Source organism: Ptychodera flava, chromosome 6 (genome assembly GCF_041260155.1).
Source record: "Ptychodera flava strain L36383 chromosome 6, AS_Pfla_20210202, whole genome shotgun sequence".
Taxonomy (NCBI): domain Eukaryota; kingdom Metazoa; phylum Hemichordata; class Enteropneusta; family Ptychoderidae; genus Ptychodera; species Ptychodera flava.
The window spans coordinates 40,982,136-40,997,519 of record NC_091933.1 but is presented as its reverse complement, the minus strand read 5'-3'; the positions used below and the strand labels follow the sequence as shown (position 1 = coordinate 40,997,519).

The window sequence follows — 15,384 nt, the reverse complement described above, 5'->3', positions numbered from 1 at the left end:
ACTCAATCCGTACATATTTGACTTGCCAGAGCAGCTCTTTCAATTTGCTTCCCTATTCAAACTATTTGGTACCGTGGAATATCCTAATGTTACTCATTATCTCTCTGCACTGGAGGATATTTACCTGATAAATGACACCATGGCTTCAGAATTAGACGAAATTGACTTGCACAAAGCAAACTTTGCAATATGTAGAATGTTCGTCCTTCTTGAGGAAGCATCAAGAGAAGGGTGTCTGCCTAACCTGAAGGAACATGCAGTATATCTGCTGAATGACTGCAAAAAGCTTCATGAATCAAAGGGGTTAGTTTTTAATGACCTTTATTGCAGGAAAGAGTTAGTGGAAGACTTACATTGTAACTTTCTTTGGAAGAATCAGTTTCCAATGCAAAAGACCCCCAAGATATATCTGCAGTGTTTACCGATAGAGAGAAGACCTACCTACCTTAGTCATCTTGTAGAAGAAAGACTAAAAGGCATTCACCCATGCATTCATCAGCCCAGGTGTGCTTTTGAAGATGACTATAAATTGCTGGTGACCTCTGATGAGTTTTGTGATGCAATCTGTAAACTTATGGTCAAGAATGAATTAAACATGACTGACCAAATCAGACAGCTAGTCGATGGCTTAAGAGCTTTGAGAATCAAGTGTGTAGGGGGTGTAAATTTGCAATTGTTCAGACGTGATAACCACCTTCCGATACCTGGAAGTGAAAAGAAAGTCCCAGTGTACTTGTCACAGGAAAATCAACAGTTCTGCATATACCTTGATCATCACTCAATGTGCAAACCTAACATCACTTTTCTGATAGATTTTGCTGACATTATCTGCGAGTTGCTTCAGGGTGAGGCAACAAAAATATTTGGTGGAATTCAAAAGTTGCTAGACTGTCACATTCCTGAAAACATAGCCTACTATCTGAATAATGAGGGATGTTTAAGTATTGACGATGCAGAAAGTTACCAACCTCCCATAGTAGGCTCAAACATTCCTGTAGAAAGAATGAAGCAATTGGTCCAACATCCAAATCATTTTTTCCGCACGAAAGAGTATGTTGGACATGTCAGTGACATGGGTTCCTGTGAACCCACCTTTATATATGCACGGATAGTAAAGGAGTACATATCTACTGACACTAGAAAGTGTGATGCTGAGTATAATGTGAAACGAATATATGAAATAGATGTTTCCAAACAAGAATCACTTGATGTGACTGGTATGACCCTGTATAAACTATCAAGACTGCAAACTCACACCATGAAAATTGAAGGCCAACCTACAAAGACCACGAAACGTGAAAACTTGCCTAATAATTTAGAAGAAACTTTGGAGGAGATTTCTGAATTTTTGATAAAAACTGTTTCCGATGATACACTGACAGATGAACAGCGTAGATTTATCATTAAAAGACTTTACATGCATTGGCATCCTAACAACAATCTCGGCAATGAAAATTTTACAACCAAAGTCTCTGAGCACATTTACAAAGAAGTGAAAAATCTCGATGATAAATGTATACAAAGTAAGGACCATTGTCCATATGGTAGGCAGATATATTCGGAATATTTCAGTGAGTGGGATTCTGAAGTAGAGACTCACAAAAAAGGCCAAGAGACATTGCATGGAGACAGAGAGGCTTATTTGAGATCTGATTGTGAAAGATCTTTACTCTTATCAGAGCATTTTATAAAACCTGATCCCATTGAGGCAGAGAGATGGCTTCGTCAAGCAGAGGCAGACTTTAAAGCAGCATCAAAGGATTTAGAAGATGACGCAGCTAACAAGTCCTATGAATGGGTCTCTTTCAAATGCCAGCAAGCCACAGAAAAGGCAATGAAAGCTGGTCTCTTTTTCAAAGGAAGTGTGTCCGGTTTCGGTCATAACTTAGCATCCCTTGCAAGTTCACTGTCTACTGAAGCATCTGGAGTAGACGTTATGCATGATGTGAGAGCCCTAGTTAGTTTGAACTGTGACAATTTACACCCCCGCTATCCTGATATGTATCGTGGATCTACAATACCAAATGATGTATATGATAAGGAGAAAGCAACTCGCACACTTCAACACACCAAGAATATCCTTGCCAATGTTAGCTCACATGTTCGCAAATAAACCTACACAACCATATTTTCATAGAGAAGCAGTCATCTTGAACTGAATCATTTTCGTGGCATAGTACTCAGTTTCATATGATACATACTTTCTTTTCTCAATACTCATTCCTCTTTGAGTATCATCTCTGTCTCTTTTTTACAAGAGGAATTGACTCCACATAATTAAATTTTTAACTGTGTTTTATATCCTGATATGATCATGACAAACTGTAACTGTGAATTCTATGACCAGGCTGCCAAAGATTTCCCAAAAATATGTCAGCCAGACATATATGGATCTGTATGACTCTCAATCTACGTAGTGTTCTTTGTCACTTTCCGTTATACGCAACGCATGGAAAGACACAAGGCGAATGCCTCTGATCAGAGTTGATGGAACTCCTTCCGATTTACATATTGCATATATTGATCTTACCTTGCATATATGTAAATTCAAATATTTCTTTCACTAATTTCTCCCTTTCACAAGGATATCATGATTTGAATGACACGTGAAATTAGCCAAGATTTGCAATAACCTCCTATGCAAACAGGTAACTACACATCACACCTTGATGTCGCTTGATTGGATAGGAGGAAAATTTGGTACATGGTTGGTAGATAATTGATACTACTATTTGTTATATTCAACCTGTTTGTACTTAAAGACCCTTTGTCATTTTTTAGGAATTAATCTTTATCTCAAAAATAATTAGTCCTTTTTTGGGTTTTGGTATTGTTTTAACGTGAGTTTAACTTTCTTCATCCTCTTCTTTCTCTTCTTCCATAACTTTTTTGCCGAGGTAGATCTCCAAAACCGTTCCATGCAGCCCTGACCCTTAAACTTTCGATGGGTCATGTTAGCTCGTTACCATCTGACATTCAAATTCTACCATACTCCTAGATGCTACATACCAAATTTCAAGGTCATTGACCCTGTTGTTTTTTATCATAAGTGATTAAATTTATGTACATATCTCATAAATTATGCAAAATTAATGTATCAGTATATCATCAACAATTGGAACACCATGGTACCATTTGGCTTACATTTGGCACATGGGTAGATAATTCCAAGTAATTAACTTATGACATGACCATAGCGATGGGTCACATGACCTGCTGGCCACCTTGGATTTAATCTTTAAAATTGACCTCATTTGCATACAAAGCGATCGATCAAAATTCTGCCCATGGGCTTAGTACATCATATTACCAGGTTGATACAGGCCAAATTTCAGGGTTATGGGCCATGTCAATTTCGAGAAGAAGATTGATTCTTAAAGTTTAATTTTTTAGAATTTCCTATGACCTTTGACCTTCCATATACCTTTGCAGCTAAGCTATGGCTATATCTTATTCTTCCCTATATAGTAGTGCTGTAGAGCTAGAGTTTATCTGCCAATGACCAGTAGGGACCAAATCCACACATAAATTTCGGAGTTAACCCTGACCTTTATCATCCTATACATCATAATATGCACAAATCTAATTATGAGCTAGCCATATAGAGCTAGAGGTGTGATATTTGATGAAAGGTATAATTAATTATGAGAGCAAAAATATTTTGTCAAAATGTCACGTGACCAGGATTACCATTGACTTCGATTTTTAATACATGCCTAGAAATCAGAAACCACAAGTGCTACACCCTTCATCTTTGGTGGGATGAAGCATCTAATGACGCCACATCCTGAATGTCGTTTCATTGGCAGACATCTAAATCTGAGGTAGCCAATAGAGCTAGAGGGTTGATTTTGACGGACACAGATAAATGAGGAAACAAAGTTTTTACCGAACTATCAAGTGCACAGGTTGACCCTTTGACGTTGATTTAATAAATATGCTTATAAATCAGTGACCTCAAGTGCTGCTGCCTTCATATTTGGTAGTATGAAGCACCTTGTGGCGCCACATCCTCTACCTCACTAATTATGTACAGACCTAATTCTGGGCTAGCCAATAGAACAAGAGGTCTATTTTTGTCAACAGGTTAAAGGTATACTGTCACCTGTTCCAATCTTGCCACAGTAACCATGGAAAGAGAAAATCTAACCAATCACAGATTTTAAGCGGGTGGCTGCTTTTTAAAAACAGCGCCCTCACATGGGCATATTGAATACCAAGGAACGCCCCTTTGACCATATATGGTCATTATGTAGATTACAGGTGACTGTATACCTTTAAAGTATGGAAGCAACGTTTTTTTACAAAATGGCATGTGACTCAGATGACCTTTTACCTCGACTTAACAAATACGCCAATAAATCAGTAACCACAAGTGCTACACCCTACATACTTGACAGGATAAGGCACATAATGATGACATAAATTTACCCAATTATGTGCATATCGAATACTAGGCTAACCAATCGAGCTAGAGGTCTGTGGCAGAAAGGGATCACTGGATAACTATTTGACCATTGGCATGTTTTCTCGAAACTTTGTGGCAGCTTTGCTGCTATATTTGTCATTTATGTTGAATGTAGACGTGTAGGATGTTGGCATATACGTTCGATTAATAAATTAGATGCTTTTAAATATCGTAAGTAAGTTGGATGTGTACTGATATTCCATATTCCATTGATGTCAGATTTTACTCTTCTAAAACTCTTCATAAACGATCGTTCTCTAATGAGCAAAATTTAGTGCAGCATCCGTAAGATGACGTCGTAAATATATATATATATATATATATATATATATATATATATATATATATATATATATATATATATATATATATATATATATATATATATATATATATATATGAGAACTAGAGTGCTGCATGCAAAAAGCAAAGTGGTATAAAAAATAACACAAATTACAAATTATTTCAAGTTACAGTTAATTGTATTTCAAGTACTATGTTATTATTTTTCATACATACATACATACATACATACATACATACATACATTATTATGATATATATATATATATATATATATATATATATATATATATATATATATATATGTTGTGTGTATGTGTGTATTAATGTACTACATTCATGTAGTCTTTTATTTAATATATACAATGATACACACGAGTGTGTGTAGCGATATATTACTTGCTGTTTTATTGTAATTATATTATATCAATAGTATATCTTCTTACATATACTTTTAATATACTATACTATACTACACTATACTATACTATCCTCATTCAATAATGTTGACATCACTGTGATTGTAGAACATTGTGTATTTAAACAGTACTTGTACATATTTGCCATTCTGCTTGTCCAGTTGACGAATTGGATCATGCTTTTTTTCATAACGCATACTTGCAGGATCTCGACAAATCACAAACGAAATTAACATCTTTATTTACAATGACAAAATATACTAATAATATAGTTAATCATTGTAGAAGAGCTGCTAGTAAGCCATTTTGTTTTCGCTTTTTTAATATTCATAGCTTGGACATGTTGTGTCTGATAATATTTTAGCATTAAGAGTGTAACAGATCTGACAGAGAATATTTCTTTTTTTAATTTTTCCCTTATAATACATCCTGATTTAAAAATGTGAGCAGTGACGTATTGAACTTTACTGACAATATACCATCTTTTTAGCTTAAGCAATTTCATTTTGATTAAATTTGAGAGAGAAAATAATTCTTTGAACCTCAAGTAACATAACTAATATGGCATTTGAATAGATGTGTTTTCCGTATATGTATCATGAACGTCATTTGATTGTAAACAAGTACATGTTTCTAGCTCATGTATATGATCTTACAATCTTACAATCTGTGATTGCCAGTTTTTATGACTATGGTTACCTGTTCTTTTACAGAGAGAAGTAGCAACGTAAAGTATGATTAACTTGCTATGAAACAGAATCAAGTTTTTATGAAACTTATCTGGTCTTTTAAAATACATTCTTTGTTGCTTATTTCTTTTTGTATGACTTTTCCTAGTATTTTTTAATTTGCTACCATTACTATGCAGTGCAACAAAAATATGGTTAAAAAGGTATGTATATATATATATATATATATATATATATATATATATATATATATATATATATATATATATATATATATATATATATATATATCTCCAGCAACATTTTCTTCATTTTTGAAAGTCACATGACCGATTTTTCTTTCTTTACTGGAAATTTTCACTCATTTCCACAAATATCTCCATTTTTTCCATTTTGTACTGGTGGTACTGAAAATGTACTTTTTCAAAATCCTTACACAATGAAATTTGTTGAACCTCTCGTTTAGTAATGTACCGTAGCGCCATGTGTACAATGCGTTTAAAGAACATGTGGTTCTTTCACAAATATTCAACTAACAGCAACAGATGTACAGAATGTGAGTTGGAGAACATCGATTTTGAATTCAAATTACAATTGAATGTAAATCTCTGCTGCTGGATGATCTGTTAACCTATGGTGATTCAGTCATAGATTCTGCATCAACACGTCTGTGAGCATCCACTGAGCTCAGAAATGTTCCGATAGTAGGAAATTGAACATCAAGCTGATCAAGTCATCTACCATTCGCCAGTTGCCTTACTGTATATCACTTTCAGCATGGGCGACAATCGGTTAAACTGAATTTCATCAACTGGTCTGAACTGCAGCATGAATCAACTTGGGCATCGCTTTCGTTCCGAGTAAACTCTCTGAAACTGGGTCGAGTTCGTCTAATCTACATGTATAACAGTTGCACTGTCCTCTGGTGCAGCCTGTTTGCGGAAGTGAGCCTTGACATGAGCTTAACATCACAGCAAACACTGACGAACTCTGGTTCACTTTGTCTGACCAACTGCATCGGCCGACTTAATGTCTTCTTCATCAGTTTGAACATGATAACCGTAACCGTCTGTTGTAGTAATTGACAGTCATACGACATCAATGTTCAGTATCTACGTGGGCTCAAAAGCCGGTTTATGGTCAAGCCGCTTATAACTACTCAACTGTGATCAACATTCAGTTTCTGCGTCAGTGGACCACAGCTGAGAGGCAAACCACTGTTGGCAGAAAGAAAAATGAAGTTCCATCGAAGCAATTAAAAAACTTTGCCATTAACAGTCATCATCGTATGTTGCCCACTGCCTTGGCATTTTCAAAGTTGATCGGACAATAGGTAATCTTATGCAGTCTTGTAATATGTGATAAGCTGACAACCAGTCTGTCTACATGAAAAGTGTGCAACACTGCCATGGACATCGAGACATGGAATATATGTGATGGAATACGAGCATGCCTGGCCAGATTACCATATGGTCAACATTATGGACCGTCGACACTACAACATCTAACAAAAGCCCAGCTGCCATCATTGCCAAAGTACTAAACTTTATCAAATCAAGTGTATCGTGATCACCAGCAGCATTGGACACATTTGAATGTTATCTCAGCTTATCTTCCAAAGATCAATAATCTTGATTCGTTTGATTTATCAGGCACCCTTGGACACTGTGCTTGTTTTGATCTCCAGCTCACGTCTGTACAATCTGTCGTTGTGAAAACAGTACATTTTATACATACTATCTATCTTTCTCGTATTTCCAGCAAGAATCACTGAACATTTAATTTCATATTTTGTCAAAATTTTGAAAAATAGTTACGTAGTTTATTACGTATGTTGTCTATCATACTGTGGTTGATATTGAAATTAACCTCTGTCTGCTTATTCTGTAATGTTATTTAATGAACAGTATGTAATCAAATTTGATGAATTATATTACAATTAAAGAAATAATTAAAAGGAAAGTTTTTCTTGTCCGTTGGCAGTCATTTTTTTCATCTATCAAGATAGCCTCAGCGTTACCACTTTGTGGTTTTAGAATTTCTACATAACCATCGGTGGGGTCTTCAGCTGGTGTAATATGACATCAAAACTGGTCCAACAATCATATATATTGAAAGTAAACCATTACATGGTCCGTTAAGCATTTATTGTTCACAATATTCAGTTGGACTATCCTGAACCACTAACAGGAAGTGATTGTAGCTCAGATGATGTTTTATTAGAAGTTGACAAATATGACGAAAATGAAAACAGCAGGTTGATCATATCATCTCTTCAGTAAATAAATTGATTGGTGTTCAATTTTGAATTTTTTTTTTCGAATTTTGCCGCACGTACCCATATGCCACATTTTTTCGGCTGACTGTCGAAATTTGAACATTGTTTGTGATTTTAGCAAATTTTTGCTTTGCACATACATTTTTCCACTTTTGACTTCTCGTCACAAGATCTAACGGTCGAGCCCTTACACTACTCTGGATACAGAAATGACAAGGTCATGTTCCTACGATCTGAGTTCCATCTAATATGAAAACACTAGCCACAAAAGGCCATATCACTTTCAACTTTGGCTTGTCCTCGCTCACTCTGGACGGGCAGATACACATAGAATGCCAAACATGTATATGATATGGAGGAGAAAATAAATCGGTGCGTTCTCTTATTCAATTCTGTTAGATCCATCGGTACAGAAAATAGGCCAGAATTGAAGGAATTTGAGGCCAGAAATGCGGTCTGTATTTGCATCTTCACTGGCACAAAACGCAACGGTGATAAAAGATCGGCAAGCAGCTTTTCTAACTTCCGCGACCAATTTCTGTAAACGATGTCACAATGAAGATGTGGGTTTAACACTAATTCACCTTGAAGTCAATTTTTATAAATCGTATAACGAGATGTCCGATATTGAAAAATTGCAAGAACGAGACGTTGGTTTATTTCTATCTGCTAGCTCACTGCCACTTTGCAAAATATAATTCCGACCAAACGTTTGGAAATTGCCTTATGTTAACATGTTCAAGGCGTATGTTGCCAATAGCAGAACACTCCACTGCGGACGTACAACAAAGGCTTGTTGACGTCACAAAATTAGTGAGTGCCCTCCCGCAAAACTGATGTTACAATATAATATACTCAAGAGCACTTCTGTCTTTAGTTCTGCGCAACTTCAGGTGGCGTTGCACATAACTCGGTAAATTTTACTCAAAATGGTTTTGCGAAGTTCATTAAATCTTCATAAATTGGTCAACCAAAGATTAAAGTATCGGTTTGGTTCACGTTTTACCATGGCAAGAAGTCGTTAGATGAGTCAAAAAGAACTGTAAATTTATACAAATCACCGTATTTCCTGGTTTGGTTTTCAGCCGTTTTCAAAATTTTTTAAAATATTGACTCCGCTCAAGTTAGGTCAATTTTGTGAAGCTTTCATATAATCTTTACGTGCTATTTACCGAACGATAATTTTATTGGCAATGAATGTCCCACATTTTGAAAAATAGTCATTTCATTTCGCATGTCATGATTTTAATCACCTTTTGGAATGTCAGTCCGCCCGAAGAAAGGGGGCTCTACTTTTCAAGATGGCCGCTGACAGAAAAACGTCACGTTCTGTGATTGGCAGAAACTTTTTATGACCTCAGCAAGCTGCTCCACAGTAACCAACAGAATGACTTTCGATTACGCAGCAGTGAGAATTTATCATTGAAATGTACTTGCTTTGATTTTTTGAGAGATTTGCATTTATCGCTAATATTTGGGAGAGGGTTTTAAGCCGCCGGAAGATACTCCCATTTGAAGTGCTCATACTTTCTGTTTACATTAGTTTTGAAATCGCCTGACCCCAGCTCTTTTCCACTTTACGTGGGCATTTGTCCTATGGAGTGAGGGCTCAGGTTTAAAAAATTGCAAAAACACGAAGGGATAAGGCCGTACAGTCGAAGGGAAAGTACAGCGGTATGAAAATTATGAATTCGGAGTATTATCGACAAAATCAGTTTGGTATTTCATCGGGGTTTAGCTTCCTTCTCTTTCTGCAAAACTGGGAAAATCACTGAACGGATAATTGTCACACTAAGTCTTCAAACAGCCGCCTACAGCTTGTCCTATCTCTATCTGGATTGGTTGTTTTTTCTTGTTAATGTTCAAATGAAATCGAAGAGCAGTAATTTCTTGTGTGATTGTTCTATCATATGTTGTAGGTGTACAGGGCTGAAAGTTACTCTCCACGTTCCTTGGTTCACGTCTGCAATTTTGAAAAATTAAGACATTGCAGCGAGTTTTTGCTCCGTAGCGCTAAGTTTTTGAAACGCTTTAAACCTTGATGATCGCAATACGAAGGCACGATTTCTTATTTCTTCTACGAAAGTGTTGCATCTGCGCATGAAGGTTTCAGCTCTGAATTTCGCGATAACTCCACTACGTATTGGAAATACCACTTTTAATTTTTGCGTTTGAAATTGAAAACTTATACGTTTATTTACAAGCTTGCAAACTCAAGAGGCTGTAGGCCGAGTGATGTTTACAAGATGCTAATCAAATATATGTGGGGGTTCCATAGTAAAAGTCACGCCAAGCGCTAGCACTATTTCCAACTTGTACTATGAATTTTATTAACGTCAATATCAAATTGATCTCAATGACTAATCCCTGCAAATGACATCATGGAAAACAACGATCAATACTTATTTACATACAAATCAATGAAGGCTTGAGAAGAAAACATCTGCGTTATAAGCAATACTGTTGTTTGGATTGGTCCATTTAATACATTGACACCTGGTTTTATTCATTTGAATATGTGTCCGTCTCATTTGTGTTGAAGATTTCTTGCAGGATGGACGTGATGTACTTCTCTGATATTCCGGAAAGCCAATTATGACGGTGACATTGAGCGACATGTTTCTCAATTAGAACTTCCAAGTTTGATACTCTCGCCATAGAAGAAAACTTGCAGAAAGATTTTAAACTTACAAGAGCACAAGAACTGTCCCGATTTGACGAACCAGTGAGAAATTAACTGAAATACAGCGTTCGCGCCTAAGGAAATCTTCTGCTAGGGGCGTGACTGTAAGGGATATCTGGGATCGCAACATTAACAGAAAATCAATGTATTATTAATTGGGAGTGGAAAGTAGTGAAATATTTACATTCGTGCCGATCTTCCTACAGATATTGAAGCAAGTAAGTTATGCTTTAGTTATGTCTATTTTGACCCTGTGGAAACTCAAAGTTTCGAAAGACTACAACGAATCTACATTGTATAGAGCATGGTTATAAACATAAACATATGAACGTTATATAAATGTGCAATTTACATAAAATTGATTTTGTGTGTGTCTCAACGGGAGTAAACGTGATGCACAACTTATTCACATGCAGATGAGTAAACCATCACACTTTTATTAAAATTTAAATTAGTAAAACCGACCTTTTTATACAGTAATGAATTAAATACATAACACTTCACTATTTTACAGATGAATAATGATTTTTGATTGACTAGGTTTTTATAAGAACATTGAGACGGCGAAGGGTTCACAGGATTATATGCTAGGCAAGAACAAAGGGTCACGTTGCCAAGACTGGTATAATCGCAATAAATCTACTACAATACATTCAAAAAAGGTTTATTTACGGACTTAAATCAAGACAACAGCTTCTCCTACTTCGAAATTGGACACGTTCCTGCGGTTTTTCACGTCATTAGTCGTTATTTATTTACTTATTTATTTATTTATTTATTTATTTATTTATTTATTTATTATTTGTTGGTTTCATTATTATTTACTTACTTCTTTGTTTGTTTACTCGTCAGCTGGTTACAACAATAGCAGGTTCATTTCAGAGAGGAAAGTGTTATTAGATTTAAAATAGAAAGATATGACATAATTCATCGAAAATTGCAAAATTATTCAAATTGTCTAATTTGATAGTGATGAAAATGTTTGATTCTCCATGAACGTGAAAGTTCAAAAGTTCGTTCATTGTTTCCATGGAGAAATTGGTCTAAGAAGTGTGCGACTCAGAGCTTTTGGGGAAAATCAAATTATTTTTTATATGCACATATGCTGTAATATAAAAAATATTTTTATGCTGAAATACAGGGTCCACAAATTGCCACCTGTTTCCCAGTGTAGGAAGCTGAAATCGTCTATAAAGGTAGTCTGGTTCCCTGACCCAATTCTACCGCTGGCTGCGCTGCTATTAAACGAAAATAGAGATTCTATTATTCTTAGCAGCGCAGCCAGCGGTAGAAATGGGTCAGGGGACCAGACTACCATGAAGACTGATATATATCATTTGAACAGGAAGCCGATGAGCGAAAGCAAAGATATTTTATAAATTTTTCTGGACTCTTTCAACATTTTGTTACGTGCAGAGAAAAACGAACAAAAGGGTGAACTCAGCAGTTCACGTTTAAACAAAGTTTATTACGAAAACAAAACTAATTGCTAAGTCAGGGACAGAGTACAAGCTTTAAAAGTGTACAGACTACTTATCTCAGCTGGGACGGCAAAGCTCCAGTCTCAGAGTTGTAACAGTCAGTTGGATGAATGAACAGTCCTTTGGCTTGCAGGCTTGAAGCTGCACAAAGTCCACAGTATAAATCCAGCGTTGGCAGTGAAGGTCTTGAAAAGTCTTGAGAATGACTACTGCTGGAGTTTAGTAACACACAAGAGACACGATCCCAAAAGTCTGACTGGAAGCTGAGCACGTCCCTTTTATAAAGGCATATAAGAACAATCTAGAACTTTTATTGACATGCTAATTACTGTTCTAAAATTATCTCCCTTACACAACTAATCAACTTTCCAGAACATTCCAAACATGACTAATTGAATTCAAGGTTGTGAGGTCATCAAGGGCAGTGACCTTGAGAATGTTCTAGACTAATTGAACTCAGGTCATGATGAGTGTGGGGGAAATGACCTACATAACACACCCCCTCTTCAAAAAAAAGAAAATTTTTCAAAGAAAAATCTTTCTTTTGCAAATGTAATCTTGAAAAGGATTTAAGTACTCAAATTTTGTTTTACTCTAAAGTAAAACTTCTTGAAAGTGAACAACAATAAACTCTAAATACGAGAGAGACAGTCTGCAATTAAATTGTCTCTGCCTTGATATGTCGAATGTCAAGATTAAACTCCTGTAACATTAAACTCCATCTTAGCAATCTCTGATTTTGCCTTTAAATTTCTGCAGAAAAACAAGAGGGTTGTGATCAATATAAACCACTATTGGCTGATTTGAAGAAGTAACATAAACTTCAAATGCTGTAAGGCTAATATCAAAGATAAACACTCTTTTTCAATTGTAGAGTAGTTTCTCTGGGATTTGTTAAATTTGTGTGAAAAGTAGCAAACAGGATGTCCCATGACTATCTTCTTGCAATTTGTTGTTGGAAAACTTGAAATGGCACTGAATTTGGCATAAAGTATGCATGGCAAAGTCCGGTTATTTGTATTGAGTTCTATAAAGTCATTGTTTGGCAAATACTTGGCTTCCTCCTGGAGATATTCCGCTTTCGCAGGATTCAGTCTGTCTGGATGTTGTTCCACTGGATTACTGTCGCAGACATCTTCGTTGTGATAGATGATGTTTGTCCTCGTTGGAACATCTTGAAACAGGTGTTTATATTCATGGAGCAGTTCTTTCACCTGTTGTTGTTGTTCTGGCTGGAGGTGTGCCAACTTTGTAGACTCCAGCTTCTCCAGGATTTCTGAGTTCTGAAGCTTGACCGAGCCCAGCTTTGAGTTTAGAGTATTTTCACTCAAGTCAGTTTCAGTATCACTATCTTCATAATGGCCAGAACTGACTGTACTGACAGGCTTTGTTTTAGTAGGATTATCCCTATCCAAATATGGCTTAAGCATATTTATGTGACATAGCTGTTTTTGTTTCGCCTGTCAGGTGTTATTATGATGTAATTTAAATCACTCAATTTCTTATCAATTAGGTATGGCCCAAAGTAACGAGCATGGAGTGGTTTGCCAGGAATTGGAAGTAGAACAAGAACCTTTTGACCTGGTTCAAACTTCCGTTTTGAGGTGCTTTTATCATATTTGGTTTTCATTGACTGCTGAGATGACTCAAGATTTTCTCTGGCTAATTCACATGCTTTAGAGAGTTTCGTACAAAAATCTGACACATATTGCAAAATATTCAGACAATCATCATCGTCTGATAAGAATTTCTCTTTAACGAGCTTAAGTGGGCCACGGACTGTATGTCCAAATACAAGCTCAAATGGGCTAAAACCAAGAGACTCTTGAATTGACTCTCTAACAGCAAAGAGCAGAAAATGAATTCCTTCATCCCGCTGCTTCTCTGTGTCAAAACAGTAGGTCCTAATCATATTTTTCAAAGTTTGATGAAATCGCTCAAGAGCACCCTGACTTTCTGGATGATAGGCGGATGACCTATACTGTTTAATGCCTAGCTGATCCATTACTTGTTGAAAAATACCAGACATAAAGTTGGAGCCTTGATCGGACTGGACACATTTAGGGAGGCCAAATAAAGTGAAAAATTTGACTAAAGCTTTCACTATAGTCTTTGTCTTTATATTTCTCAGTGGTATGGCTTCTGGGAACCGAGTTGATGTACACATTATTGTCAACATGTACTCATTTCCTGATTTTGTTTTGGTAGGGGCCCAACACAGTCTATTAGAATCCTACTAAATGGTTCTTGAAATGCAGGAATTGGCTGTAAAGGGGCCTTTGGAATGGTCTGATTCGGCTTTCCTACCATTTGACATGTGTGACAAGTTTTACAGAAATGTGTTACATCCTGCCTGAGATTAGGCCAATAAAAGTGACTGAGAATTTATGATAAGTTTTCCTTACTCCCAAATGACCAGCCCAGGGCGTTTCATGGGCCAGGCGCAATATTTCAGCACGATAGGGCTTTGGAATCACAATTTGATGTTTTATAGCCCAATCGTCATCAACCAAAACATCTGGAGGTCTCCATTTACGCATGAGAATACCAGATTTTGTATAATAGGAAACAGAGCTATCTGAAGTTTACCTTCATCATCTACCCTGTCAAACAAAGACAAAATATCTGGGTCTTTGTGTTGTTCTGCAATGAGATTTGATCTAGAAAATGTCTGACTTTGGTCAGCAGAAGTTTTACTGGAAGTTTCAAATCCACGAGGGATAACGGAATGATCCGTGTCAAACACCTGACTGAGAAAGGTGTCATTTAAGTCAACATCTGTGACATTATTTTTGAGAGTATTTTGATTCCCGGAAGTTTTCTTTGACATGGCTCGAGTAATTGCACACGAAGGAAATAAATCGGGTATCTCTTGTTCAATTGGCTCTGGATCCTGATCTAAACTAGGATTATCAGTCACAAGTGGATTAGTAATGACCTTGTCCCCAGCAAGGTCGTTTCCGAGAAGAAGGTGAATCCCTTCAAAAGGCAAAAAAGGCCTAATACCTAAAGTCACAGGTCCAGAAACAAAGTCCGAAGACAAATAGACATTATGGAGAGGAA

The 15,384-nt window shown here is 36.3% G+C and overlaps 1 protein-coding gene across 1 annotated transcript in view; it reads left to right on the top strand.

The window, feature by feature from the left end:
* Positions 1-7,841, top strand: part of LOC139135807 (sacsin-like) — a 28,577-nt gene extending 20,736 nt beyond the window's left edge. The window contains exon 5 of the mRNA XM_070703535.1: positions 5,904-7,841. Within this exon, the coding sequence (XP_070559636.1) occupies positions 5,904-5,932 (29 nt within the window). The 3' untranslated portion in view covers positions 5,933-7,841. The remainder of the gene's footprint in view (positions 1-5,903) is intronic.
* The last annotated feature ends 7,543 nt before the right edge of the window (positions 7,842-15,384 follow it).